The following is a 25845-nucleotide window of genomic DNA, read 5'->3' as shown; positions in this document are numbered from 1 at the left end:
ATTTCGGTTCCGTCGAGAGCACAAGCCCAGGTTTAGACACCAAAGGGCTGGCGTACTCTCACGAACGCAACACTCGCCACCCCGAGCATCCTTTTCAGGAAGCTCGAGCTAGCTCAGTCGACCTGCAAGCTTCCTGGTGTACCCCCGTACCAAGAAGAATTCCCTCGAACACTAAGCCCTAGTCTGAAGCAAAGGAATCCCGGTGTTAGCCGTCCTGAGCTGAGGGCTTGATTCTAGCACTACGGCCTATAGATAGGAGGTAAGCTGCTAGTTTCACGCTTAGTGAGAGGGGGACCGAGCAAGACGCCGCGAGGACGATCTAAGAAAGTGCTAGACGCCGCGATCCCAGACGAAGAAAGAGCAAGACGCCGCGATCCCCGACGAAGAGAGTGCAAGACGACGCGATCCCAGACGAAGAGGGTGCAAGAAGACAACTCTGCCCACATAGTGGGTGAAGACCAGAAGCACCGCCTGGAAGTGCCTCTCTCCCTAGCCTCTGACCCCTCAGTACACGAGTCCTTCTGCTGAATACTCCCAATGGCACACCGAAACCCCCTCGCTCGACCCTTCTTCCCCAACAGCTCGATGAACAACAACGCAGTGAACTGCTCAGATGCCAACCAGAGCCTAAATACGACCGCCTTGACTAACATTAGCTCTGTCAGTCATCAAGGAACCAAGAGAAAAGCCCAAGATAGTGGTCCCCGAAGAAGCTCCAAAGTCCGACGAACCCGAAGTGACAAACCCAAAGTGATCTACTTCTCTTTTGACACACCAGTACCGAGCCTCAAAGACTTCAACCTCAAGCTGATTGCCCTGACCAACTGCCAGAACTATGGAGAACTAAGGAAGTCCAAGAACGGCAAAGGCTTCTCCATCAAGCCAAAAACCACTGACATAGCAAAGACAATCACCCCGAGCAAAGTTACTGCAGCCTTCCCCACCAGCAAAGTTAGACTGAGCACCATGACCACCAACGACTCAAAGCCAAGCTTTGTGATAACAAACATCGATCTCGATATACAAACTGATGACATCAAGACCGAGCTACAGAGCCAACACATTGACGCTGAGACTGTCCACAGAATTACTAGCAGAGCTACCAACAACCCAACCCGACTAGTTAGAGTGTTCACCTCCTCTGAAGCCAACGCAAGAACAGCGGTAGAAAATGGGGTCTCTATCTTCAACCAACGCAAGAGATGTGAGAAATCGAGACAAGAGCCTCAAGTCATCCAATGTTTCAAGTGCCTCGAGTTTGGACACAGGAGCCATGAATGCTGCAACAACCTAAAGTGTAGAAGATGCGGAGGTGAGCATCTTGTCAAAGACTGCGCACAAGCTGAACAAGAAACTAAGTGCCCAAACTGTGGAGAGAACCACTCCTCCAACTACCGAGGATGTGCAAAGTACCAGGAGGCAAAGTCAATCAGCTATGCTCAAGCAGTCAAGAAGAGTCAACCAGAAACCTCTACCGCTTTCACGAAGATAGAGAAGATGTTAGAGACAATGAATGAGAGACTCAGCAACATCGAAGACAAACTAACACAGAGAGTAAAGACTTTAGAAGACCAAACAGCCCAGCTGACCATAAAGACAAGTTCAATCGAAAACAGCCAACTGAACAACTTCATGACCCTCGCAGCCCTCATACAGTGCACACTAGACTCCTCACAAAAGAAGATTAACATCATGCAAGCTCTAAACTTCATCACAGGACAGACAATCAGCAATTCTCAGTTCGACGGAAAAGTGAAAGAATTCAAACAATACTTCGCCAGCCACAAAATCACATCTCAACATGGCAGATAACTTGACAGTTCTACAACTCAATGTTAGAGGGATGAGATCCCAACTTAGACTACTCGACACTCTACTAAGTGACAAAGGCGCTCATGTTGCCTGCTTCAATGAGACCAAGACAAAACAGCCGCCAAGACTCAAAGACTTCATCTTAGCTGCAAGCATTGACGATAACAAACATGGCTCAGCCATCTATGTTAGACGCGGACTCAGCTTCAAGCTCATCAACATCAATGTTGTAAAACCAGACTCCAAGACCAAGGAGATGCTACACATCAGACTCACGGACTCCAACATCGACATCATACTAATCTACTGCTCTCCTGACTTAGCCATCGAACCGACCCACCTCCAATACTCAAACAGAAGAACTCTCATACTGGGTGACTTCAACATCAAATGTCCATACATCAAACCCAAATCATACAGCTTCAATGCAACTGGACGAACAGTAGAGGAACGACTAGATGACGGCCTTGTGCTGCTGAATGACGACAGTGCAACGCACAAGAGTGGATCAATCCTAGATCTCCATCTCAGCACGATTGACCTCGCCTCGGACCTTGCATCTTTTCACACTGCAGACGGAACTTTAAGTAATCATCTAATGACGATAAGCCAATTTAACATCAATGCTCCGAAACCCTACTACCTAAGACCAGATTGGAAGCAGTTCAAGAGGAAAGTGGCGGAATTCACCAACAGCACAGATGAACTAGATGAGAAGGCTAAAGAGCTGGCAACTCACATCAAGCGCTGCTATGACGACTGCCTAAGACCTCAACGACGAAGCTCCAACAAAGAAATAGCCAATCTAATCGAGACCAAGCATCGAATACAGAGGAGAGTCAGAAAACTCAGACGAAATGGACTAAGGGGTGATATGGACGAAAGAGAACGGACAACTGAACTAAACAGAGTTTCAAAACAACTGACCAGAACAATTAGGCTTGAGAAGCAACAACAAGAGAACAAACTGATTGAACAGCTCAATGACGACAAAAACTGCCAGAACTTCTGGAAGGCCTTCCACAGACTCAACAAAGACAATCAGCACAGCACAAATCGACTCAAGATGACTACACAAGAGGCTGCAAACAGCTTCGCAAACTCCCTCCAGCAGACCACGGTGACGCATTGACCCGAGACAACTGAAGCGAGCGATCATCAAGAAGAAGTTGAGAGAAGTATTGACGAAGCTGCGATAGACGCCTATGAAACACCAAGAGAACACTGGCAAACTGATGTACGACCACAACTGCTTAGACGACTGATTTCTGAGAGAAAGAACACAGCCCCAGGCGATGACCAAGTTTCTTATAAGATGAAACAACTGCCAGACAACATCATAGAGAACCTTTGCGAACTCATTCAAGAATCGCTCAAACGAGGCAAGATACCAACGTGCTGGAAGAAGGCTAAAGTCTGCATGCTCCCTAAACCAGGCAAGGATCACACGAACATCAAGAATTACAGACCCCTCTCTTTGACGAGCTGCATTGGCAAACTAGGCGAAATTATTGTAAAGGAGCATCTGATCAAACACTGCGAGGACTTAAACGTATTCAGAAACACCCAGGGTGCATACAGAACGAAGAGATCAACTGTTGACAATCTGCTATGCCTGACTCAACACGCCTTCAGCGAAGCTCTCTGGAATCGACCAACTGCAGCAGTCTTTCTTGACGTACAACAAGCATTTGATGCAGTGTGGCACAAGGGACTACTCTATAGACTCCAGGAGAACAAAGTTTCAATGTGGATCATCAAATGGACCAAAGACTACCTCAAGAACAGAGAACTAAAAGTTGTGTACCAGCAAGCTGTAGCAGAGAGCTTCGTCCCAAGTGCCGGTGTCCCTCAAGGAGGAGTTATAAGTCCAGTTCTTTTCAACATCTATGTCAGTAAACCCGAAGTAGCAACAGCCAATGTCTCCCATTATGCAGATGATATAGCACTCTACACGACCAACGCAACCTGCAAAGCAGCCATCTAAGACTACAAAGAGCACTCGACACACTTGACCACTGGTGCAACCTGTGGAAGATCAAACTCAATCCTGACAAGACGCACTTCATGCTCATCACTCGACTGAAAGACAAACAACAACTACTGACCCTCAAAGGAGCGCAATTGAAGACAACAAAGAAAACAACCTTTTTAGGAGTAAAAATATCAGACAGCTTGACTTGGACAGAGCACATCAACAAAGTTGAACAGAAAGTTTTCGCCAGGACAAACGGACTCAAAATACTCAAAGCTAAAGGAATCAGCTCTAAAAGCCTAATCAAACTTTACAAGATGACTATCAGACCAATCATGGAGTACGCCTCACCAGCCTGGGCCAATGCTCCGAACTCACTCTTACAAAGACTACAGATACTACAAAACAGAGCACTGAAGACAGCACTAGATCTACCTTCTTGGACATCCACGACAGAAGTACACAGCAGAGCTAACATACCGACCATAACTGAATACTTAACAAGTCGCAACATCAACTACCTGAAACGAGCATCGAAGTACAACTCCTCTATAAGAGAACTCATCCAAGATGAACTGAAGACAGTACAAACCGACAGCTATCTCAGGACTCCGATACAGACGATACTGTTCCAAACAGCAATTGAGCGGCTTTCAAATACATCACCTGACGTTCCAACTTAAATGGACAAACCTCTAAATCTTTACAAATACAATTCAACTTTTTCTTCCCGACCTTCAAGACATTAACGACTTTCTTACTTCTCTTTTGGTGGCCTAAGACGACAAAGCAATGCAAGGTCCAAACTGACATCTACCTCATCTCTATTCTCTTACCCAATCCTGACGAACAGACGCAAAACCAAGAACTGACCAAACAAGAGACTGCAAAGCAAGACGCGAGTTTACACGGCTTCTTGAAAAGAGGCCATAGAAGCTCAAGACAACCCCCCCTTCACATGACCGCTTTTAGCCGTTTTTTCGTCTAAGTGGCCCAATTTTTTTGCTTCTAATTTGGTTTCTTGTAGAAATAGATTTTATTCGGTACTATATTGAAATGTCAACCTCGGAAATTGATACCACAGTGTTTTGCAGAGCCTGAAAATGCGTTTCAAGTTTAAAATTGGCACATAATTCTTGATTCTTTAGTTAATTTTTGGCTTTTTTAATATTAATTTCTTTATTTTTGGATCTTTTAACCGTCTTTTTGTCAAAAATCAGTTAATATGGCAACTCCTCTTTGATAATTCCTATACTCAACGCCTCTGTCTACCTCGATGTAATTTGTTTCATAAAATTGTACAAATGCTAATCCGATTTTGGTAGTTTTTTTCGATTTTTGTCAGTTTTTCGTTTGTATTTTGGTTGTAATTGCTAGAAATGGTTTTTTTGTGCAACAGGAGGGACTTTAATTTCGTTTCAATAAAAATTCAATCATTTTTTGGCTTTAGGTTTTGAAAAAACAGTTAAAACTTTTTCTTAAATGCAGTCTTAACTTGAAAGTTCTTTGACCCTTTTTTGCAAAATGTTTCGTATTTATGAATTCTGCTTTTTCCTTTTTTTGTTCTCTTCAGGAGGATTTTCGTCATTTCTTTGGTTTGCAATTGATTTCATTCAACATAAGGCAGTACTGAGAGTTTGATAGCAAGCTTTTTCTAAATTTTCCTCTTATGACTAATTACTACAGCTTTCTTCCGGCCTTAGTATTAATTAAAACGATTTTTTGCCTTTGAATAATTTGCTGCTTATGTCTTTTCTATGATCAATTTTATTTTTGATTTAGTATGAAGTCATGTTGTCTAGCTTATTTACAAGAAGGAACATTTGTGTGTTGTTTTTTGTCTTAATTGCTGTGATTAGAAGTGGAATTATAGGTGCTTTTTGATTCTTAAATTTGAGCTGTCTTTTTTGAAAAGATTTAACTTAGTTTCTAAGATTATTATCTGCCGTTTGCTTTCGCGATCTTTTTCAGATTAGAATCATGAATTATTTGAGGGCTATTGATAACCTTGTCAGTTTTTCAGACTATCAGGTTTTTGACCACCTTAATTATTTTTGATTTTTTAACGTTACCAAAGGTTTTCAATAATATAAAATTTTGCTGCATTTTGTTTCTCTTGTTGACAGTGGTTTAAGTTTCACCAATTTTTATAGCAGACCTGGGGAGGTAGTGAGTTAATGGTTTAATACAAGTGAGGTAATGGTTTAATACAGAGGCTTCCGTTGCAATTACGGTTTTGTTAGTGAAGTTCTGACGCTTCGAGTCGTCTCCGGAATTCTTCCGGCTATGTTTTTTGTTTCGTCGTCTGACCCTCTTTTTTCGTTTTACATGTGTTCACACAGCAAAGCTGAAAAAGTCAAATTTTCTGAATGACTTCTTCCTCTCACTAACGGCATTTGCGCGCGTGACGCAATTTCTCACTCGCTTTACTAAAAGTTTTCAGGTTATTTATGTGATTAGATTTTGATCATACGTGAATTACCTCACTCAATAAAATGACTTTTGCACTTTAAAACTTAAGGTTAATTTGAATTTGTTTAAGGTCAAAGGAACTCATATGTGCAATAAAGGTCCCTAATAAGAGGCTTCTGTGGAATGAATTTTAGCAAGCTTCATTGATTTATCGCTGAATGTTTTTTAGCCTAGTTTTTTGAGGGGCGTCGATTTTTTTTCAATTTAGATCTGTATCTGTTTCTATCTCTATTATATGGCATGCAGGTCTATTCTTTCGCAGCTATTCCGGCAATCTGCCGGGTATGATTTTCTGTCTCGACTAATTGCAAGTTGAAAGGGGGATAAGACATTGATCTCATATGTGGCTGATACCACCTAATGTGTAGCATTTATTTTTGTGGTCTGGAGAACTGTTTTGTGTTTCAGACAGTTTTTGTCCAGTCACAACTTTGGCTGCTGGCTTTTGTCCAGGAGGACTGAGATCAATCAGAGACTTCAACTAGTCCATCTGGATGCCATCAGTCAAGCGGTTAGTCTACAAATTGATTTTATAGCTGCGAAACTGTAAGCTGAGCGGCAGAGCTATATTGCGGTGCTCTTGTTTTTTTACGACTCGAAGAGGAGTACTGGTTTTCTTTAGGTTTTTAAACCGGAAGTACAATTTATTCAAAAATCGTTTTGACCTTAAAAGAGAAAATTGTCATATGAACTAATTTTTAATAACCGCGTCCTCAATTCTAGGCGGCTATTATAGCGGTCCTAATTTTTTACAATTCAAAGAATTTGAATTGCATTGGGGCGCTGTCTTTTTTTTAAGATCTGCTCACACATTTTCATGATTTTTGAAGTCAAATTGGAGTGGTGATTTTGGTCACGCCGAAACGGGAAATGGAGCGAAAAAGCGAGTGGTTTTGCGGCGTGAATTTTTTCGCTCTAATTTTAAAGAAGAGTGAGAAAACGGTGTTTGGACAAAAATTCGGTTCCTCGGTAGTGTTTTTGTGGTTTTTTGTTCACATGCGGAAATTTCACTCTGATTTTTACTGTTTTTTTTATTTTTTGGATCGGATTTTTTAAATAGTTTTCCCAATCCATTCACAGCTCTTTCTGGACCTAGTTTTTTGTTAGAATCAAAATTACATATCGCACTAGTGTTTTTTTGTTGTTATGTTCTCCCTAGCAGCATTTTGACATTGATGTTCTGTTTTTTTTTTCATCTGATTTTTTTTAGAAATGGTTTTCCCAATTCACCCATTGTCCGTTCTAGGTCTAGTTGTTTGTTAAGTCAATGAAAATTCTTTGAATTTTACGTCAGGACTTGTCCTGCTATGTTTTTTTACTTCGTCTAACAGATTTTTGTTTCGTCTTACCGTGACTTCTTGGAATTGACTTACCTCACTCAAAAACATGACTTCTGAGCTCACTTATGAAATTTTAAATTTTATGAGCATTTAACTTATTAAAGGTCAATAGTGTGCATCTAAGTAGTGCCAAACATATGCCCTAATTCTTGAATATTAGAGTCTTGAGTTTTTGATTTCGAATATTAATTTTGGGATCTTTTCCGTTTTTGCCCCCCCCCCCAAATATTGCACGTGCATCTGGGTGGGTGCTAATAATATGCACCCACTAAGCTGAGAGGGCACAAACGGAAGAGATCCTAATTTTGAAAAGCCCTATTAGGGCTTTCTCCTTATAGAGCTTATGTGTCTCATAAAAATGACAGTCCGAAGCTAACCCAAAAAGTCTAGTGGTCTATTAAAGGACTGGTGGTCGATCTGTCTATTTTATTTCTATAGTTGTTTCAATTCGTGTAGCGCCACAAGCGTCTATCGCGGCTATTTTCCGTCAATCTGGCGGCTATTTTTCTGAGCGGGAGAAGTTTTATGATGCGCTGCGTTCAGTGAATGACTTTTCTACTTTGAAAACTGTGTTTAATAGCCGCGAAGAGATAGCTGAGGCAATTATTGGCCTTCTCTTCGTTTTTTTATTTATTTCGTCGTCAAGATTTTTGTTACGACCATATGACGTCACATTCATTCAAATCTGATTTTTGTTCATTCGTTCATGCAATTTCAACTGAATTGCGTGCGTGACGTCATTTTTCACTCTTAGTGGAGCTATTTTTTTTTGTTGATTCGCGTGATTAAATGTTTGATCACACGTGACTTACCTCACTCTCAAAACTGACTTCCTCACTCTGAATTTTACTTTACTTTAATTCAAAGAGATAAGGTCAAGTGAGGGTGTATCATTCTAATTGAAGGGTGTTTAAGAGTAGCTACTAGAAACAGAAATAAGTTATAGATTCTTAATCAAAATTTAACATCTCAGCCCTTAATGAAAAGAATAAGTTTCTTTTTTAGTCTGTCTTTTTTTTACCTTTTTTTGTTTTTTGAGACTACAGATCTATGAAGCTATTGCGGCTATTTTCTGGCAATTTGCCAGCTATGTTTGAGAGAATGGTGCAGATAGATAACCGTTTTTGGCCGTTTTTCGCCCATTTGGCTCTATTTCTGTCCTTGTAATTTTTTTCTTTTTTGTATAAATAGTTTTTGACCAATGCTACATGATTTTATTACTCTCTAACTTTGATACAATGTTTTTTAGAGCCTAATAATGCGTTTTTAGTGCAAAATAGGAACATATTTCTCTATTTTTCGCAATCTTTTCGTATTATCCATGCTCTAGCGTGTATCTTTCTAGCATTCTCCTCAGACCTAAAACTTTTTAATATCTGATTGATTGCTTTTGAAGGAAGTTCGTAGCAATTATTGTAAACGTGTGTGTCTTCTTTATGCAAAATTTTCGCTTGACAATTTTGGCTTTTCGAGTGACTTTTACGCCCTTGACTTTTTGCGTTTCGCGTGATCTAAAATTCTCAATCACAATTTCAAGCAGCTGAGTTCAATTGGCGGCAATTTAGTACTAAAAGTCAATTGAAAAGTGCGCCGAAACTGGTGCCATTTTTATATTTAAATCTTAATAATGGTATATGTTAACCTCTAATGAGGTTATTTGAAGCCCACTATTGAACTTTTTAGTCCTGTTTAGGCTCCCCCTCCCCCGTACTGAAGCAGGCTGAAATTGATTAGAGCTCCCACTAGTCGTTCGAGAGCAATTCTTCCGACGTTTTGTCGTATGTTTTTTAATTGCTCTCAAACGAAGGTGGTAGCGATTATATTAGTACTGTGATCTGTTAACGGTTTTTCGCTCGACCGATTTTTCGTCTGACCCACTTGATTTTTGGTCCTCCAAAACGGGATAAACAGGTAATGCTGGGAGGATACACAGTTCTTTTTAGAGATTTATGCCTTTACAGTCTAAGAATGCGATGCAGCAAAACCATTTTGAGGGAACCATTTCATTGTCTGAAGGGCGGTTCTTGATCTTGAATTTGACTCCCTCCCCCACGCATCTCCCCCACACTCGCCCCACTCACCCTCTGCCACCTGGCAGATTGGACCCCCTTCTCGTCCAGAGCTCGCAACCCTACCCCAGCTCCCTCTCCAACTCCCAATGCATGCATCTCTGAGCCCAGCTATGTACTACCGAAGCCAACCGCTCGCCGGTTGTTTGAGAGCATTTCAACCTCTTTTTCGCACAACAATTTTTTGTTGTTTTGCAATTTATTTCATATACGATGCATTGCTCAGACTTTGCTGGTATAAGTCGTGGAAAATTCAATTGCTTTTAGTTTTTGATTTTTTTGGGTCTAGGTTCTTAAAAAACGAATTTTTGCCTTTGTGAGTTACTCGATTCTTTTTTAAGAAATATAGAGATTATTTAAATTTTGCAATAGTTTGAATTCATTTTGTACGCTATTTCTAACAAATGATGAATTTATTTTATTTTTGTCTTTGAAGTGCTGTGACGCCAAAAGATTTGTTTTGTTGAATCCTTTTAATTTAACTTTTTTGAGGAATGCAGTTTGGTTTCTCAGAGTGATACCTGCTTTATGCCTAACGACTGTGTCTTTTGGGTAGCAGATTTAGGTGAGGAGCTCTGAGTTTTTGATTAAAAATTTATAAATAGTAATTTGGAAGAAAATTTTAGCCTGGTCAGTTTGAGCCTGAATATTTTTCCATCCTATGAAGTTTGTCCAATTGTCAACGTTAAGATATGTTTCTATTAATGTTAGGTTTTTTAGTATCAAGATATCACATTGAGCGTTGTCTGTCTTTGGATATAAATTTCTACGTATCTTCTTATGATCTCCAAATGATATAGTTTTTTTTAGCTAATTTTAATGATGTTTATGCTCGAATCTTTGTCGTTATGAGGTATAATTTTTGTAACAATTATATTCATAAAATTTGCTGAGGTAAAGAATGAGAGTTGTAAGATAAAAATTCCGACTCTTCGAGTCGCTTCCGGAACTTCTGCGTTTTTGTTTTTTGTTTCGACGTCTGACGCTCTTTTTCGTTTTACATTTGCTTCCACAGCAAAGCTGAAAAAATCAAATTTTCTGAATGAGTTCTTCCTCTCGCCAACAGCATTTGTGCGCGTGACGTCATTCTCACTTTCTTTAGTCAACGTTTTAAGCTCATTTGCGTGATTAGATTTTGATCATACGAGACTTACCTCACTCAATAAAATTGACTTTTGCACTTTCAAGCTTAATTTGAATTAGTTTAAGGTCAAAGGAATTCATATTTGTAATAAAGGTCCCTAGTGAAAAAGTTTCTGTGCAATAAATTTTAACAAGCTTTTTAAAGTTGTCGCTGAATATTTTTACATAGTTTTTTTGAATAGTGTCGATAACTGTGTGACTTTTTTGTTCATCCAAAAATTATTACAAAAATACAAAGATTTTATAGAGTGTTTCGTGTTCGCAGTAGGTGGTAGCTTATTTTGCAATGAACTAAATGTCTAGGAGAATTATCTGGTTATTAGTCTTTTTTGATGAGCATTTCTTTTTGCTTAATTGCTCTCATTGAAGTTTGTAGCATTATATTAGTCATGTGGTCCTTTCTAATGTGATTGTTTGCTTGACCGATTTTTCTGTCACATTTGACTTTTTGTCCTCAAAAACGAGATAAACAGGTAACTCCCGGAGGGCATTAAGGGCTCATAGAGCCTTACGCTTTTTAGCAGTCACTAAGAAACGATTCACCAAAATTGTTTTGAAGAGACAATTCCATGGTGTTAAGGGCTGTGTTTATGCTCTTCGGGCTAAGTCTTGCATACCAAGACAACTTTTCAACAATATTTGTATTTCTGAGAGTGGCGCACTCATGGTAGCATAGCAATCTCTATATGTACGTTACAATTCGCCCTTGGTACACAAGTTATGGTCAAAAACGGGGAAATCCCTTACTTTAAATAATATTGAAAGTGAATGCCAACCACTTCTGAATTCTTTAATGAAATCAACAAATATAAAAAGCAGTGTTGCAATGGAAATAGGTTGGGGGAATTGAAATAAGTAAATAAAAGGGTTTGGGAGGAGGGAAATGTATGTAGGGAGAGGAAAATGGTGTTTGGGTTAGAGAACGTATAAAGGAACTTGGTTCCTTTACATTTACAGGCTGTTTTCAATCGTAAAACTTTGACTCCTTCAGTCAGCCCTACTCCAAATCACCCCCCTCCACTCAGCTCTCCCCCCCCCCGCCCGCCCCACCCACTCCCACTCACCCCACCACCACTCCGCTCCTCCATACTAGAATCTCTCCCAAGCTGGGTACTACCAGAGCCAACCGCTCGCCGGTCTTTTGAGAGCAATTCGCCTGGTGTTAGTCAGTTATGTTTATTCAATTTCCACTACAGAATTGTGCCATTTCTCTTTATAGGACAAATATGAATTCGATTACCGGCTGTTAATTTAGCACTTTATTGAGAAAGTTATTTTGAGAAGTTTGATTAAAATTACGGAGTGATTGGTGGAGTGTGACATCTATAAATTGTGCTTTAGAATCTAGAGGAGTGGCTGGATGGTAAGTCGGAGGTGGAGGCAGTTGATCTGCTCATCAAATTGAAAGAGAAGCTGCGTCGTCTCTCAGCTGCAGATAGAATGCCGACTAGACTGGAGATAGACGAGAATGTGTACAGACGCATTTATGACATGATGCAGTTGATAGTGGAGAAGTTGCCTCAGGATCTCAAACAGTCTCTCCTCAATAACTCACTCCTCGCTACTGCTCACTCACTCTCCAATCCAGGTTAGCAAACAAGACTGATGTTCATTTTCAAGTACGATTGGTGCTGAAGCAACCCAAAGAAGCTCCCTTGGTCCATGACATTTTCGCAATCACGTTCGTTGGAATCTAGTTTTTCTTGAGGTAACTCCTAGAAAATTGATCCAGGGTGCTCGCTCTAATTCATTTGTTCTGCAGACAATGTTGCATTAGAAAGGAATGACAATTGTTCGTAGTTATCGGTATTTCCAAAGTTTCCTGTTCGGAGCTAAATGAATTTTTTTTCAAAAATGGCGAAACTGGATAAGTCAAAATATTGGCTTATCGTTGTTCAAATAGTTATTGCGAAAATGCGCATACATTTTTTCTCGCAAGTGTTTGTATTTTGACTAGAGATTGGTTTCTTCTATCAGGTTCTGCCCAGAACTCTGGAGGACCTAGTCACCCTGGATCTCTGTCACGAGGGGGAGGAGATGGTACTAATCCGAACAGTCCACAGCACCACCAGGGGGTTGCCACGCCTACCTGAATGTATTTGGGCGTATCAACATTCGGATCCAAAGTGCTGTCGTTGATAAGCATCCTATCTGAAGAACCCCGACACTTTCCTGACTACCCACTGATACATATACATTCAAATCACATTGACCCTTGTGTTAGAGTATTTGCCCACGAATTCTCCCACACCTGTGTAGATAGATAGTTTGTTCGTTTTGTTGTTTCCTTTAGTCAATTTGTTTCTGTCCTTATTTAATATATTTGTATATACTTTCAAATAAATTTGCCATAAACTTTGGCAGCACTTGATATATGAAAATGTTCCAATAAATTAATTAATGGTCTCAAATAGACATGAGAGATGCACCGAAATGTTTGATGACATTTTAATTTCTACCAAAGTGTTCTTTCTGCCCTATTTAATTGACTGCTCTCAGAGCTCTTTTCATCTAGATAAAGTGTTGGTTTGTAATTCACATGATTGTTTGTTGAACCCAACTCTTGAAAATTTATTATGGCAGATCAGCTAGTGAAAAAAGATAGCAATAGAGATTATTTGAAAATACTTGGTTTTAATCTCAGGTGATTGCAGCCTTATTTGCCTTCTAACTCTTTGGCAACATCTGAAACCCGCAGATCTGGTTCCTCTAATTTGTGTTGCATTTTTACTCCACGAGCCGTGAAAACAGAATTGTTCAAAGAATTTCCGAGTGCAAGTCAAGCAAAATTGTAGATTTGGTCAAATTTTTGGGAAACGCCAGGTCACGAAATTGCCGAAAGCGCCGAAACTTTAAATCTTAATAGTGGTTAATAGCCGCCCTCATCTTCTCAGCCGGCTATTATAGCGCTCACATTTTTTTATAATTCAAAGAATTTGAATTGTATTGGGGCGCTGTCTTTTTACGACTCGAAGAGGAGTATTGGAGAAGTCCTTTTTTAATCAATTTTATTGGAGTGATTTTTGAAGCGAAATGAAACGCGTGAAACAATTTGTAGTGATTTTGGTGCTGAACAAAAGTGAAGAGCGGAGCGAAAAGAGTGGTTTTTGTTCATACCGCTGTTTTTGAAAGAGGGAGAAATTAATATGTGAACAAAATTTCTCTAAGCGAGCGAAATTTTTTTGTTCACGTGCGGCATTTTAAAGCAGTTTTTTTCATTTATTTTCGTTGAGGTTTGGTTATGATTTTGTTTTAATTTTAGGCTGGTTTCGGTAGTGGTTTGAAGGTTTCTGGAAATTCATATGATTTTTATGATAATTCGGAGGTTTTTAATGTATTTTGCTGATTTTCGGGCTAATTTTTGCGTTTTTTTTTACGATTATTTTGTTTTACTGGCTTCCCTTTAATGGGCATTGAAGAAACGCCTTCTACATGAACAATTTTATAAAAACAATTGGTTACAGTTTTGTGGGTAAGAATCATTTTTTGTTAAGAAATACGACAAAAAATGGCGAAAATTGGAACTTTTTTTAATTTTTTTTTTCGTTTTCTTTTCTGTTTTTAGCTAAGTTTATTTGCCTATTATGACTTGCATATTGTTTTGTGATTATCTGGATACCCTATTGGCCGAAGGGAATTTTTCTTGGGATTTATATGTTTTTTGAAATACTAAAAAATTTAGTAACTTTTTTCAGTTTTTCAGTGAAAGTTGCTTTTAATTGCTTTTTTTTCATAATTTAGCCTAAAGTATTTTTCAAAATTCACGTAAGTGGTTTTGGTAAGTACTACTTGTTTTGATGAAGTTATTTTGGCAGAGATAGTTCTTTCGGGATCTCAATTTGTAACAAAATTTGATGAGATTTTTTATATTTTAACAGATTTGATTTTGTTTTTTTTCGTTTCATGACTTTGTTTCAAGATAATCATAAATTAGTGAAGGCACGTTTTGTTTGATGAGTTGTTGGATGGCGTATAAATGGATTTTCACTTCGAGTCGTTTCCGGAATTCTCCGGCTATGTTTTTTTTTAAGATCTGTTCACACATTTTCATGATTTTTGAAGTCAAATTGGAGTAGTGATTTTGGTCACGCCGAAACAGGAAATGGCGCGAAAAAGCAAGTGGTTTTGCGGTGTGAAATTTTTTTGCTCTAAGTTTAAAGTAAAGTGAGAAAACGGTGTTTGAACAAAAATTCGCTTTCTCGTTAGTGGTTTTTTTGTTCACATGCGGCAATTTCACTTTGATTTTTACTGTTTTTTCGATTTTTTGGATCGGATTTTTTTTCTAAATGGTTTTTCCAATCCATTCTTAGTCCGTTTTATGTCTAATTTTTTTAGTCAATGAAAATTCTTTGAATTGTACGTCAGGACTTGTCCTGCTATGTTTTTTTTTACTTCGTCGAATAAAAAAATGTTTCGCTTTACCTCATTTTGCCGCTTTTTCATCATTTTGCGTGATATCTTTTTGACTTCTCTAGGCTAGTTTCTCTCTTCTCTCATTCGGCTAAAATTGATTTTGAACTTCAGTTGCTCAGCAAAGCAATTCAAAATGAACAGAGTCAGTATAAAAAATTGAAGTCAGAAATAGAAACGGGATAAACCCATAAAGCCCAATTTTAGATGCCCGCTATTTGAACGTCGGTCCTATAAGTATTAGTTACCTCTCTCTGTAATGCTTATTGTTATTGATAGTAGCCCCTGTAGCCTCTCTCTAAGAAGCAGAAGTATGTTCAACTACGAAATGCCATCAAAATAAATCGGACTTAAAAAAATGTTTTTGTACAAAAATCTTTTTTTTTCATTATCTTCGATTCTTTCACTCCCAATCATGCTTATTGGAATCAACGGCGGCTATTTTCCGGCAATCTGCCGGGTATGTTCCCCCCTAATGAGGTTATTTGAAGGCCCCTAGTGAGTTTCTTAGTTCCGTTCAGGCTATACCTCCTCGCCCACCCCGCGGACCGAAGCAGGCTGCAATTGATTAGAGCTCCCACTAGTCGTTCGAGAGCAATTCCGCTGTTAGTAGGTTGTGTTTTCTATTTACTTTTGTTCACTGCCAAGTTGAAGAAATCAAATTTTCTGATTGACTTCTTCCTCTCACTAACTGCATTTCCGCGCGTGACGTCATTTCTCACTCACTCTAGCAAAAGTTTTTATGTCATATACGTGATTAGATTCTGATCTTACGTGACTTACCTCACTCAATAAATTTACTTTTACAATTTAAAGCTTAATTTGATTTGGTTTAATGTCAATGGAACTCATATGTATAAAGGTCCCTAATGAAAATGCTTTTGCGGAATGAATTTTAACAAGCCTTAATTTATCACTGAATGTTTTTTACAGTATTTTGAGCGGCGTCGATAAGTTTTTTCAACTTGCCTGTGTTGTTTCCATCTGTATTATGCGGCACGCAAGTCTCGTTCGTTTCGTCCGAAAAATTTCTGATTTGTAGGGGTCATGTCCTGTCCTGTTACTTTGTCGAATAATAATTTGCTTTACCTTAATTTAGCTTTAACTTAGTTCACAGCTTGTTCAACATTTTTTGTGAAATGTTTTTTAGTTGCTTTAGACCAAGTTTTTAGCAGTAGTAGAAATTATATCAGCCCTGTGGTTTTTATGCTATTTTTCGTTTGACCGACTTTTTATCTGGCTCTCAGTTTTTGGAACGGGATAAACAAGTAAAGCCCGGAATGCTTTGTGGTTGAGCAGCTCTTTTAGAGCCTTACTATTGTTTTAATATACGATTCACCGAATCTGTTTTGAGGAGTTAATTTGATGATGTGAAGAAGATTTTCAATCTTAACTCTCCATCTTAACTCTCAATCTTTCTCAACTTTGCCACCCCCCTTAAGACACCCCCCTCACCGTCATCCCCCCTACAACACTCTTCGTCCACCCTCCCACCTGGTAATTTGGACTCCCTATCTTCCAACCATACCCTCCCCCAACGCTTGATCCCACTCCACTCTGCTCACCTCCCCCCTCCACGCACACGCGCGCCCTAATTCTAGAATACCTAAGCCCCAGCCGGCTACTGCCAAAGCTAACCTCTCGCATAGAGAGCAATAAGACCGACGGGATCTTTTCCATTAGTGCCCCCACCCCCAGTACACGTGTCATTACGTAGTAATTCTGTATGTACAAATATTGCACGTGCGTCTGGGTGGCACAAACGGAAAAGATCCGACCGACGTTGGTAGGTTGTTTGACTTCTCCAGTCCAGTTTCACTCTTCTCATTCTGCGCAAGGAGCATTTAATGAGCAGCTGCTCAGCAAAACAACCTAGAGTCACGGTCAGTATCTGAGAACGAAGTCAAAAATAGAAACGGGATAAAGCCCAAGTGCGCGCTTGAACTTTGCTCTGATAAGTGCTAGTTAACGATGTCTAATGCGCTAGTCTTAATACAAGCTCTGTATCCTCTCATTGGGAAACAGGATTCTATCTAACTAAAAGATAAAGCGATAGTTACCACAAGGCTAAAAGATTTTGTTCTTTCGAGCCCAAGCGGAGTCAATGTGTATCAATGGCGGCTATTTTCTGGCAATATGCTGGGTGCGAGTATAGATGAAAAGCTGTAAGCTTAGCGTAGCTAAAGTGCGGTACTCTTGGTTTATGTTTTGTCTTACGTGTTTTCGTTTTTCCAAATAGCTCACGCAGCGGAACTCAACGCATCATTTTTATTCATCTTTTTATGCTTCTCTATAATTGCTTTTATGTACTTGACATTTGTTTGGTTTTTCAGCTATGAGTCTTAGCTATATTGCGCCATTAGTTTTTCATCACAATGACTCGCTCGACTATCTAAATGACGTTGATACCAATATTAATGTTGTTTGAGGTAATTCTAAACCTTTTCGAAGTCAGTGGAGGCCAATTATATAAAAAAGGATTTTGATTGAGAATATTGAGATCACGTTGAGATCAAAGTGCGACTAAGTGTCGGCTTTTATGATTTTATGAATTGGTTGTATAGGTTGAATTGACACCTTCGTCAGCTGGCAGAATTTTAAAATAATCAACAATTATCAGAGATGCTTATCGGAACATTTGTAAAAGTCTCCCATGGAATGCAGAATACCAGTACACGCATATCGCCTTTATTTTTTTTAATTCAAGACAACTGTTTTTGCGTGTTGTCCAAAACGTAATGGGTTAGCGTTTGGCGAATTGCTCGTCAGCATCAAAATGTGCTTCATATTGTATTTTAGCTAATTACTTATACCATGTATTTACCATCGCTTTGATAAGTAATTAGCTAAAATACAATATGAAGCACGTTTTGATGGACAACACCCAAAAATAGTTGTCTTGTATTAAAAAAATTAAAGCCGACATGTGTGCTGGTGTTCTGCATTCCATGGAGACTTTCTGCCAGCTGACGAAGGTGTCAATTCAACCTATAAAACCAATTAATAAAAGCCGAAACTTAATTTTACTTTGATTTCAATTTGATCTCAATATTCTCAATAAAATCCTTCTTTATATAGTTGGCCTCCACTGACTTCGAAAACGTTCAGAGTTTCCTCAAACAACATTAATATTGGTATCAACGTCATTTAGATAGTCGAGCGAGTCATTGTGATGAAAAACTAATGGCGCAATTTGGCTAAGACTCATAGCTGATAAACTAAACAAATGTCAAGTACATAAAAGCAATTATAGAGATGCATAAAAAGATGAATAAAATTGATGCGTTGAGTTCCGCTGCGTGAACAATGTGGAAATATACCCGATATTTACCATCGCTTTAATATCATAAACTGCTTTTTCAGATTATTTATTTTGTTTATACTATTGTTGTGGGAAATTGGAATGAGTGTGAACGAAGTTGGAAGAGACAGTGGGTTGGTGGGGGGTGTTGTTGGGGATGCAGATGAGGTGTACTGTGTGTGTCGCAGCACTGACATCTCCCGGTTCATGATTGGGTGTGACAAGTGTGATGAGTGGTACCACGGCGACTGCATTGACGTCTCTGCAGAGGATGCAAAGGTATAAAGGTTTAACCTCTTTCAAGGTTTAATCTGTCCAGCGCTACAAGTGTGCTATATTTCATTAAATTAAAAAATTTTCCAGGAGTTCTCAACAATTCATATTTTCACAATTCATAACGTCAATATTCAACAGTGAGATTTTTTTTCTGGAAATTAGACAATATTCGAAGAAATTTTCTCTTGAGGCAAAATGTCGCGGAAAAACTCGAACTGGTAAAAAAGTGTTAGAAATCGGCCAATTGTTACCATTTTAGCCCTGAAGTATAACTTCAGTTTCTGAGCATAACACGCCTGTTCTCTATAATTTATCAATTATATTAAGTGAGGGGGTTGTTGATTTTCACATAAATTAATATTTCAGGTGATCAAGAAGTACTTCTGTGAGAAATGTCGCAATGCAAATCCGGGTCTTAAAATCAAGTACAAGCGAAAGTACAGAGAACAGTTCATGCTAACTCAGCCACCTCCTCCTTCAAGCGAGAGTAGCAACAGCAGTGTAATTAAGAAACCATCACCTGTTGACAGCTCACTGATCAGGAAGTCCCCAATTGAGAGTAGTAATACTAGTGCAAAGAAACCCTCACCCACTGAATCTACGACAACTAGTAATTATTTGCGGAAAGATATGAAATCAAGTCTCACGGCTTCAGGTCACAGTCATACTTCAAGTTCACATTTGCCACCGAAACCAAAGCAACAGGGGACCCAAAATTCAAAAGAACGAGAATCTGTGATAAAAAGTGAACCCTCATCATCCCGAGAGCCAACAACAAGGGACAAAGAAATCGGTACAAAAAGTGAAAAATTTAGCAAAATTTCTACAAAGGAAAGTAGTTCAAAACATGAGAAAAATGGCACTGATGGTCTGCTTAGCTTCGCCCCGACTAAATTTTCATCATCGGACAAATCTGAAAAGAGAAAAGACGTCCTAGGTTCAGAAAGATCAAACTTAAAAGGTACAGGTAGCTCAAGTATGCTTGCTTCGATACTGGGTTCAACTTCTAAATCAGAAGAAACACGCAAAGAACACGAAGTGTCAAAAGAGCATTCAGTGTCGAAAGATGAGAAGAAATCATGTGAACGAAGCGAAAAATCTTTGACTTTGAAGGAAAGAAAAATAAGACCTGAAGACGCAATACTAAAAGACAAACCGTTCAAATTGGGAAAGTCGTCGGCTGAGAAGAATTTGGAAAGATTGTTGCAAGCGGAAATGTTGAAAACGTCAGAAAAGATGAAAGATGACAAATCGAAGCATAGTGCGATCAAAATTGAGCCTGATAAAGCTAATTCTACTGCTATTGGATCCATGCCGTTTAACAAAGACATCAAAAAGACGAGCGAAGTTGGCAAATTTGAGGGTAAAGATGAGCAATCGAGGAAGGAAATGTCGTTAGTTGAGATGCAGACGAAAGAGAAAGTAGCGACTGGTAAAGAGAAAGTACAACCCGTTCAGAAAACAATTGTGGACAATGACGGGGATAAAATTCTGTCATCTGATATAGATGTGAAGATTGATAACTCCAAATCAAATAGTGGTGGTAGTTGGGCAAATATTGCAGATGAGATTCCTTCCATATTGTTGCCAGAGTCACAGCCTGTTTTGAAGAAGGAACCTGATACGATTGGCGAAGAGAAATCCGATCCAATCGGCGATGACAATCAGGAGTCTTCACGGTGAGATTGCTTTATTTTGTAACTATGGAAACGCTGTGTTCATTTTTGAATGCCCGATTAGCCATATTCTTGGATAAGGTTCTGTCATTGTCAGTAATTTTACCTATTTTTGGTTAGTGTTTAATTGTTCTCGAGCGAAGTTTTAAGCAATTTTTGTGGTCATCTTTTTTAGTTCTGCAAAAGTTCTTCGGACTGATTTGACTTTGGTTGACTTTTTCGTCTTTGAGCTCTGGGTGAGCTGAATGCACGTTAGTCGGTTTATGTTTGTAATGGAAAACACGAAGATGACAAATTCTATGTATTCAAGTATTAATTTTAGCTGATATAGGTGACCTGGTATGTTTTTGGCTTGCGGTTTTTTAACAAGCGTTGTTGTCAAGTTGTTGTTGAATAGGAATTTTCGCACTGAAAAGGTTTTCGAGCAACTTGAAAATATAAGACCTGATTTTTTGTTCGTTGTGATTTTGGAATCAGAGAGAACTGTGAACTGAAAATGCTGCAAGAGAAGCGATTTCTTCTGGTGCGGAAACTTCAAACAAACATTTCAACGCAAATTGTTCTGTTTCGTGGATTCATTTCGGTTTTGAAAGCAATAAACAGGACAGGAAGTTTTATGTGCTTCGTGTTCAGTTTTTAATCTATTTTTGGTTTTGGTGATTTTGCCGAGGTTTAATTAATGGACGTCTGCGCCAACATCTTAATTTTATGCTCTTAATTTTTGTGTTTCACAAAATTGTTGTCTTTTATGTTATTATTTCTGACTTTGTCAGATTTCAGTTGTCATTTGAATGTTAATAACTCAATTCAATTTCAACTCTTAATGTACAATTTCACAGACTGTGCGTTTCAATTTTCTGCTACATCTGCAGGTTTTAAAATCATTGACTGCGGCATTATTGAAAGAACAAAACTATTTTTTCTGTACAGTTATTCTTGCCCTTTTGTGACTGATATTTTCATGGGTTGCCAGTGGTTACTGTGATTGAAACGATTTTGTTTGTTCTTATGCTTGACTTAACTTCAATTTCTGTTTTTGTTCGACGGTTAGACTCATTTGAATTTAAAATTGAGCACAGCATAGATGTAATAAGCGAATTTGTCGACGAACAATTGGTGCAACTAAATAAGCAAACGCTGTGAAATGTCCAATAATTGCTCCAAGTTTGTAGTATATTTGTTGGAATTAGAAAAATCGGTTGATAAAGCTAAGTGTGTTTTCCCTCAATACCACGGACTTAATCAATGTATCAGCGACCATCATCGTTTAAGGCGAAGGCTAACTAGATAGCGGGCCCGGTAGTTTCTTTGTGAGTTCCTGTGTAATTTTCCCGTCGTCCTTCTGATGATCCGGGGGCTGATTAGTGTAGATGTTGTTCTCTGAAGACCATTCAATTCTTCGCGAGACAGTTGTGGTTATATGTGCTACTTTTATTATAAATCTTGGTATGTGCTCCATCGTGAAGGTCCAATAAGTGACAATCAGCCCCCGATTCTCGAAGTCGTTAGACCCAGATCTCAATTAGTCCGCTTGGTGAACGATTATCAGTCAGCACAACCGACGAAGCAGCACATGAACAATTGCACATGTGCTGAGCTGTACTTACGGACTTTACGTGAGGCTTTGTGACGTCTAAAGAATCGGAGCTGAAGAAAATAATAAATTAGGAACGTGAAAGCAAATGTTCAGTTTTGGCAAAATGCCTTTACTTATAGCTTGAACGCCTTTAGTGGATGCTCACAGGTAGAGGGTGGTAGACCAAGCTGCTTGAGCAACGGTGTAATGCGTTTCTTTGACCATTGAATCATTTCTGCCGAATACCGCGACTTGAAGCTATCCAAGACGAACGGCTGTACCGGTACAATCGATAGTCAAACTGTCGTTAGTTATTCCGAGATAGTAGCTTGCTACATGGGCGGACAGTTTTTGTAATGTAAATTCCTCTCTTATTCAATGATATCCATTTTAACAAAAAAATTAGGAAAAATTTTGCCAGTTTGAAACTTTGGACTACATATTTGTATAAACACCTCAGTTCGTTAAGCCGAAGCGCTATAAAACAACTCACTCTAAATGCACAGTTAGTCATTTTTTTGACAAAAATTACCGGTGTTGTACAACAAAAAGCTCTTGGAATCGTTCGTAAGCGTTGCCGCAGGTATTTTGACGTCAGTTGACAAAAAAAAAATTTTGACAAAAAAATTCTGAATAGCGGCAGTGATTTTTTAAGTTCTTTTTGTAGAACAATAGAGCGAACGCTCTGATATCAAACTTAGAATTTTAAGTGAGACAAGCCTCATTCGTGGAGAAAGAATTATTGTTGTAACATGAGCTCTAAATTAATTAATTACTTTGATACCGTTGTTTTGCAATTAGCCAAAAGATCAAAATGAACTGGCTCACAAGAAAGGAAACACCAAGTCAAGTTAAATTTCTGGCGCCGCGTTTTGTAGTTTTTGTTGCTCGTTTTTATGCAGATTTACATTTGAATCTTGTGTGCCTATTAACTTTGGTGCTGATGTTCAATTGGCTTGAGAATAGTTTCTTTGATTCTTCGAATAGTCGCCTACCACAATTAGTTTCTGATTGTTCTCGTCGCTGATATGTTTTCTAGCATTTGCATTGCATGGAAAGTCCCCTGATATTGGAATCATTCAATTCAGCGTGTTTAGTTTCAACAAGTTGTTTTCACATTCAATGGACGGTATTAATTTAGCAACTGGAGCCGAGCTGCTAGTTTTCACGTACATCTTAGGTAGGTATCACCTAACGTCAACAAAAATTTTTTAGATATCTGAAGACTAACTTGGATGACAATGTTGGTGCTGGAGATGAGTATAATTCCTCGTCTGCAGTGCACAGTAAGAGGAAAAAGAAGAGGAAGTATTTGGACGAGGAAAGCTACAATGGAATTGCTGGTCGCCCCAGTGGCATTGCTAGCCAGTGTTTGGGTCCAGGGTGTATTAACAGGAGCAGGAGGACGTCCAAATACTGCTCAGATGATTGTGGAATGGCACTGGGTTATTGTTAAATCTAACATCCCATAGTTATTTGTGTCTAATGTATTCGAGAAGTAGACTGATATTTTTCTTTTTGCTGTTCGTTGAGTAAGAAATTTTCACATTGTGATTTTGTATTTTTCAGTTTTGGTATGGTGATACGACATATTGAGAAGTTTGGAGTTAAACTTAGAGCTTGAACTTCGATTTAAAAAAAACTACTTGAGGCGTATGAAATTTAGATAAAGAATTAAGAACTGAAAGAAGAAATAAGTTTGTGTCACAACCAACTGATTCCAATTAGTGTGTTTCTTTCAGCTCGTCAGCGACTTTTAGTTCTTCTCCCGGACAAAATAGCAGATTGGCGGAGAAATCCTCCGATGGCCAATGAAAAAGACAAACAAGAACTGGAGAAAATCAGAGCACAGAAAGCTGCTGTGCTGACCAGAGTGAAAGAATTGGACATAGAACGCCAGGATCTGGAACGGGAGATATCTAGTGCTAGGAATCTGCAACCCTTGCCGGAAGATGATCCAGAATCAATGGAAGACGCTCCAAATGCATCATCTGGCGACATTTTCTGTTTCACATGTGGTGCCACAATTAGTCAATCTACAGCTTTAAAACACATAGAACGATGTTTTGCCAAAATAGAGACTCAAACATCGTACGAATCGAAGTATCCGTCCAATATCCCCATGTTATTTTGTGATGCGTACAACAACAGAACTAAGAGCTACTGCAAAAGGAACTGTTTCCTTTTCCTTTCCTTTTTTTCAGTGTGATGTCAAAGCTGTCTTTTTTTAAAGATCTGTTCGTGGTCATGATTTTTGTTGCGACCATATGACGTCACAGCCACTTTTTGTTCATTCGTTCATGCAATTTCAACTGAATTGCATGTGTGACGTCATTTTTCGCTCTTAGTGGAGCAAGTTTTTTTGTTCATGCGCGTGATTAAATTTTTGGTCACACTTGACTTACTCACTCTCAAAAATGACTTCCTCACTTTGAAATTGACTTTTTTTTAATTTAATTCAAAGAGATAAGGTCAAATAGGTGTGTGTCACTCTAAATGAAGGTTATTTGAGATCAGCTAATTGAGGCAGCAATAACTTGTACAGATTTTTAATCAAAATATAACAGATCAGCCTTCAATGAAAAGACGAATTTTTTTGGTCTGTCTTTTTTACTGTTTTTTTAGAATGCCCATCTACGAATCTATTGCGGCTATTTTCTGGCAATCTGCCAGCTATGTTTTACAATTCAAAAAATTGGGGCGGTGTCTTTTTAACGATATGCCCGCCCATTTTCGCGATTTTTGAAGTCAAACTGATTTGATGATTTGGTTACTCCGAAACAAGAAGTGGAGCGATAAAGTGAGTGGTTTTGCGGCGTGAACACTTCACTCTTAATTTAATGTTGAGCGACAAAATGTTGCAAAACAAAAGTGCCTTTCTGCTGAAAATGTTTTTAAACGGCTGTTGCTCACCAGAGTAACGTAAAATGAACAGAGTCAATACCGAAAAACGTAAGCAAAAATGGAAACGGGATGAACCCATAAAGCTCAATTTTAGATGCTCGCTACTGGAACTTTGTTTTTAGTAGCAGCACTTTGATACTGCGATAGCTGAGGCTATTATTGGCCTTTTCTTGGTTGTTTTTTTCAAGATTTTTGTTACGACAATATGACGTCACAACCACTGCTTTTTGTTCATTCGTCCATGCAATTTCAACTGAAGTGCGTGCTTGACGTCATTTCTCACGCTTAGTGGAACGAGTTTTTTCGCATGATTAAGTTTTTGGCCACAGTGGACTTACCTCACCCTGAAAAATAACTTCCACTTTGAAATAGACTTTTCTTTACTTTAATTCAAAGAATGTGTGTCACACTAAATGAAGGTTATTTCAGAGGAGAGTAGCTAATAGTGGCAGCAATAACTTATACAGATTCTTTATGAAAATATAACATCTCATCCTTTAATGGAAAGAGTAAATTTTTTGCCTGTCTGTACTGGTTTTTTGGGACTGCAGATTACGCAGCTATTGTGGCTATTTGCTGGCAATCTGCCCGCTGTGTTTTGAGTTGCAGTTACCATTGCTAATGCGTTTTGGTTTTTATACTAGCCCTATGGTCTCTTATTAAGAAACAGGAGTATGTCTAACAACGAAATGAAACCATTATAGCTGGCGCTTTAAAAATGTTTTTGTAGATCTATCAATTTTCTTCTATTTTTGCTGTTCTTCTAATCCCAATGGGTTTTATGGTAATCATAATGTATATATTACCCTATATACCACACATTGTATTAAAATACCCGGCAGCTTGCCGGAAAATACCTGCCATTGACTCCTATAGCCACTATTGGTATTG

At 38.7% G+C, this 25845-nt stretch overlaps 2 protein-coding genes across 4 annotated transcripts in view; both read left to right on the top strand.

The window, feature by feature from the left end:
- The window catches only part of LOC142339540 (protein DENND6A-like), a 53101-nt gene extending 39663 nt beyond the window's left edge, over positions 1–13438 (top strand). For all 3 annotated transcript variants that reach the window (XM_075389649.1, XM_075389650.1, XM_075389648.1), the window contains 3 exons: positions 6668–6770; positions 12153–12399; positions 12789–13438. In XM_075389649.1, the coding sequence (XP_075245764.1) occupies positions 6668–6770; positions 12153–12399; positions 12789–12904 (466 nt within the window). In that variant the 3' untranslated portion in view covers positions 12905–13438. The remainder of the gene's footprint in view (positions 1–6667; positions 6771–12152; positions 12400–12788) is intronic.
- Positions 13439–18559: 5121 nt separating this feature from the next.
- Positions 18560–24259, top strand: LOC142340462 (uncharacterized). The gene is made up of 4 exons (XM_075391036.1): positions 18560–18801; positions 19165–20477; positions 23266–23495; positions 23793–24259. Exons 1-4 carry the CDS (start codon positions 18625–18627, stop codon positions 24257–24259), a joined length of 2187 nt encoding a protein of 728 aa, XP_075247151.1. The 5' UTR covers positions 18560–18624.
- Positions 24260–25845: the final 1586 nt, after the last annotated feature.

The sequence above is a fragment of the Convolutriloba macropyga genome, chromosome 5, assembly GCF_964194025.1.
Source record: "Convolutriloba macropyga chromosome 5, txConMacr16.3, whole genome shotgun sequence".
NCBI classification, from domain to species: Eukaryota; Metazoa; Xenacoelomorpha; order Acoela; family Convolutidae; genus Convolutriloba; species Convolutriloba macropyga.
The sequence above is the reverse complement of the archived record's forward strand: the minus strand, read 5'-3'. Positions and strand labels throughout refer to the sequence as shown.

Bases quoted from the DNA above. Each gene is read 5' to 3' on its own strand.
- LOC142340462 (XM_075391036.1), top strand. From the start codon at position 18,625: ATGAGTGTGAACGAAGTTGGAAGAGACAGTGGGTTGGTGGGGGGTGTT. The intron at 18,802-19,164 runs GTATAAAGGTTT...TTAATATTTCAG, and splicing joins TCTCTGCAGAGGATGCAAAG to GTGATCAAGAAGTACTTCTG. The intron at 23,496-23,792 runs GTTATTGTTAAA...TGTTTCTTTCAG, and splicing joins TGATTGTGGAATGGCACTGG to CTCGTCAGCGACTTTTAGTT.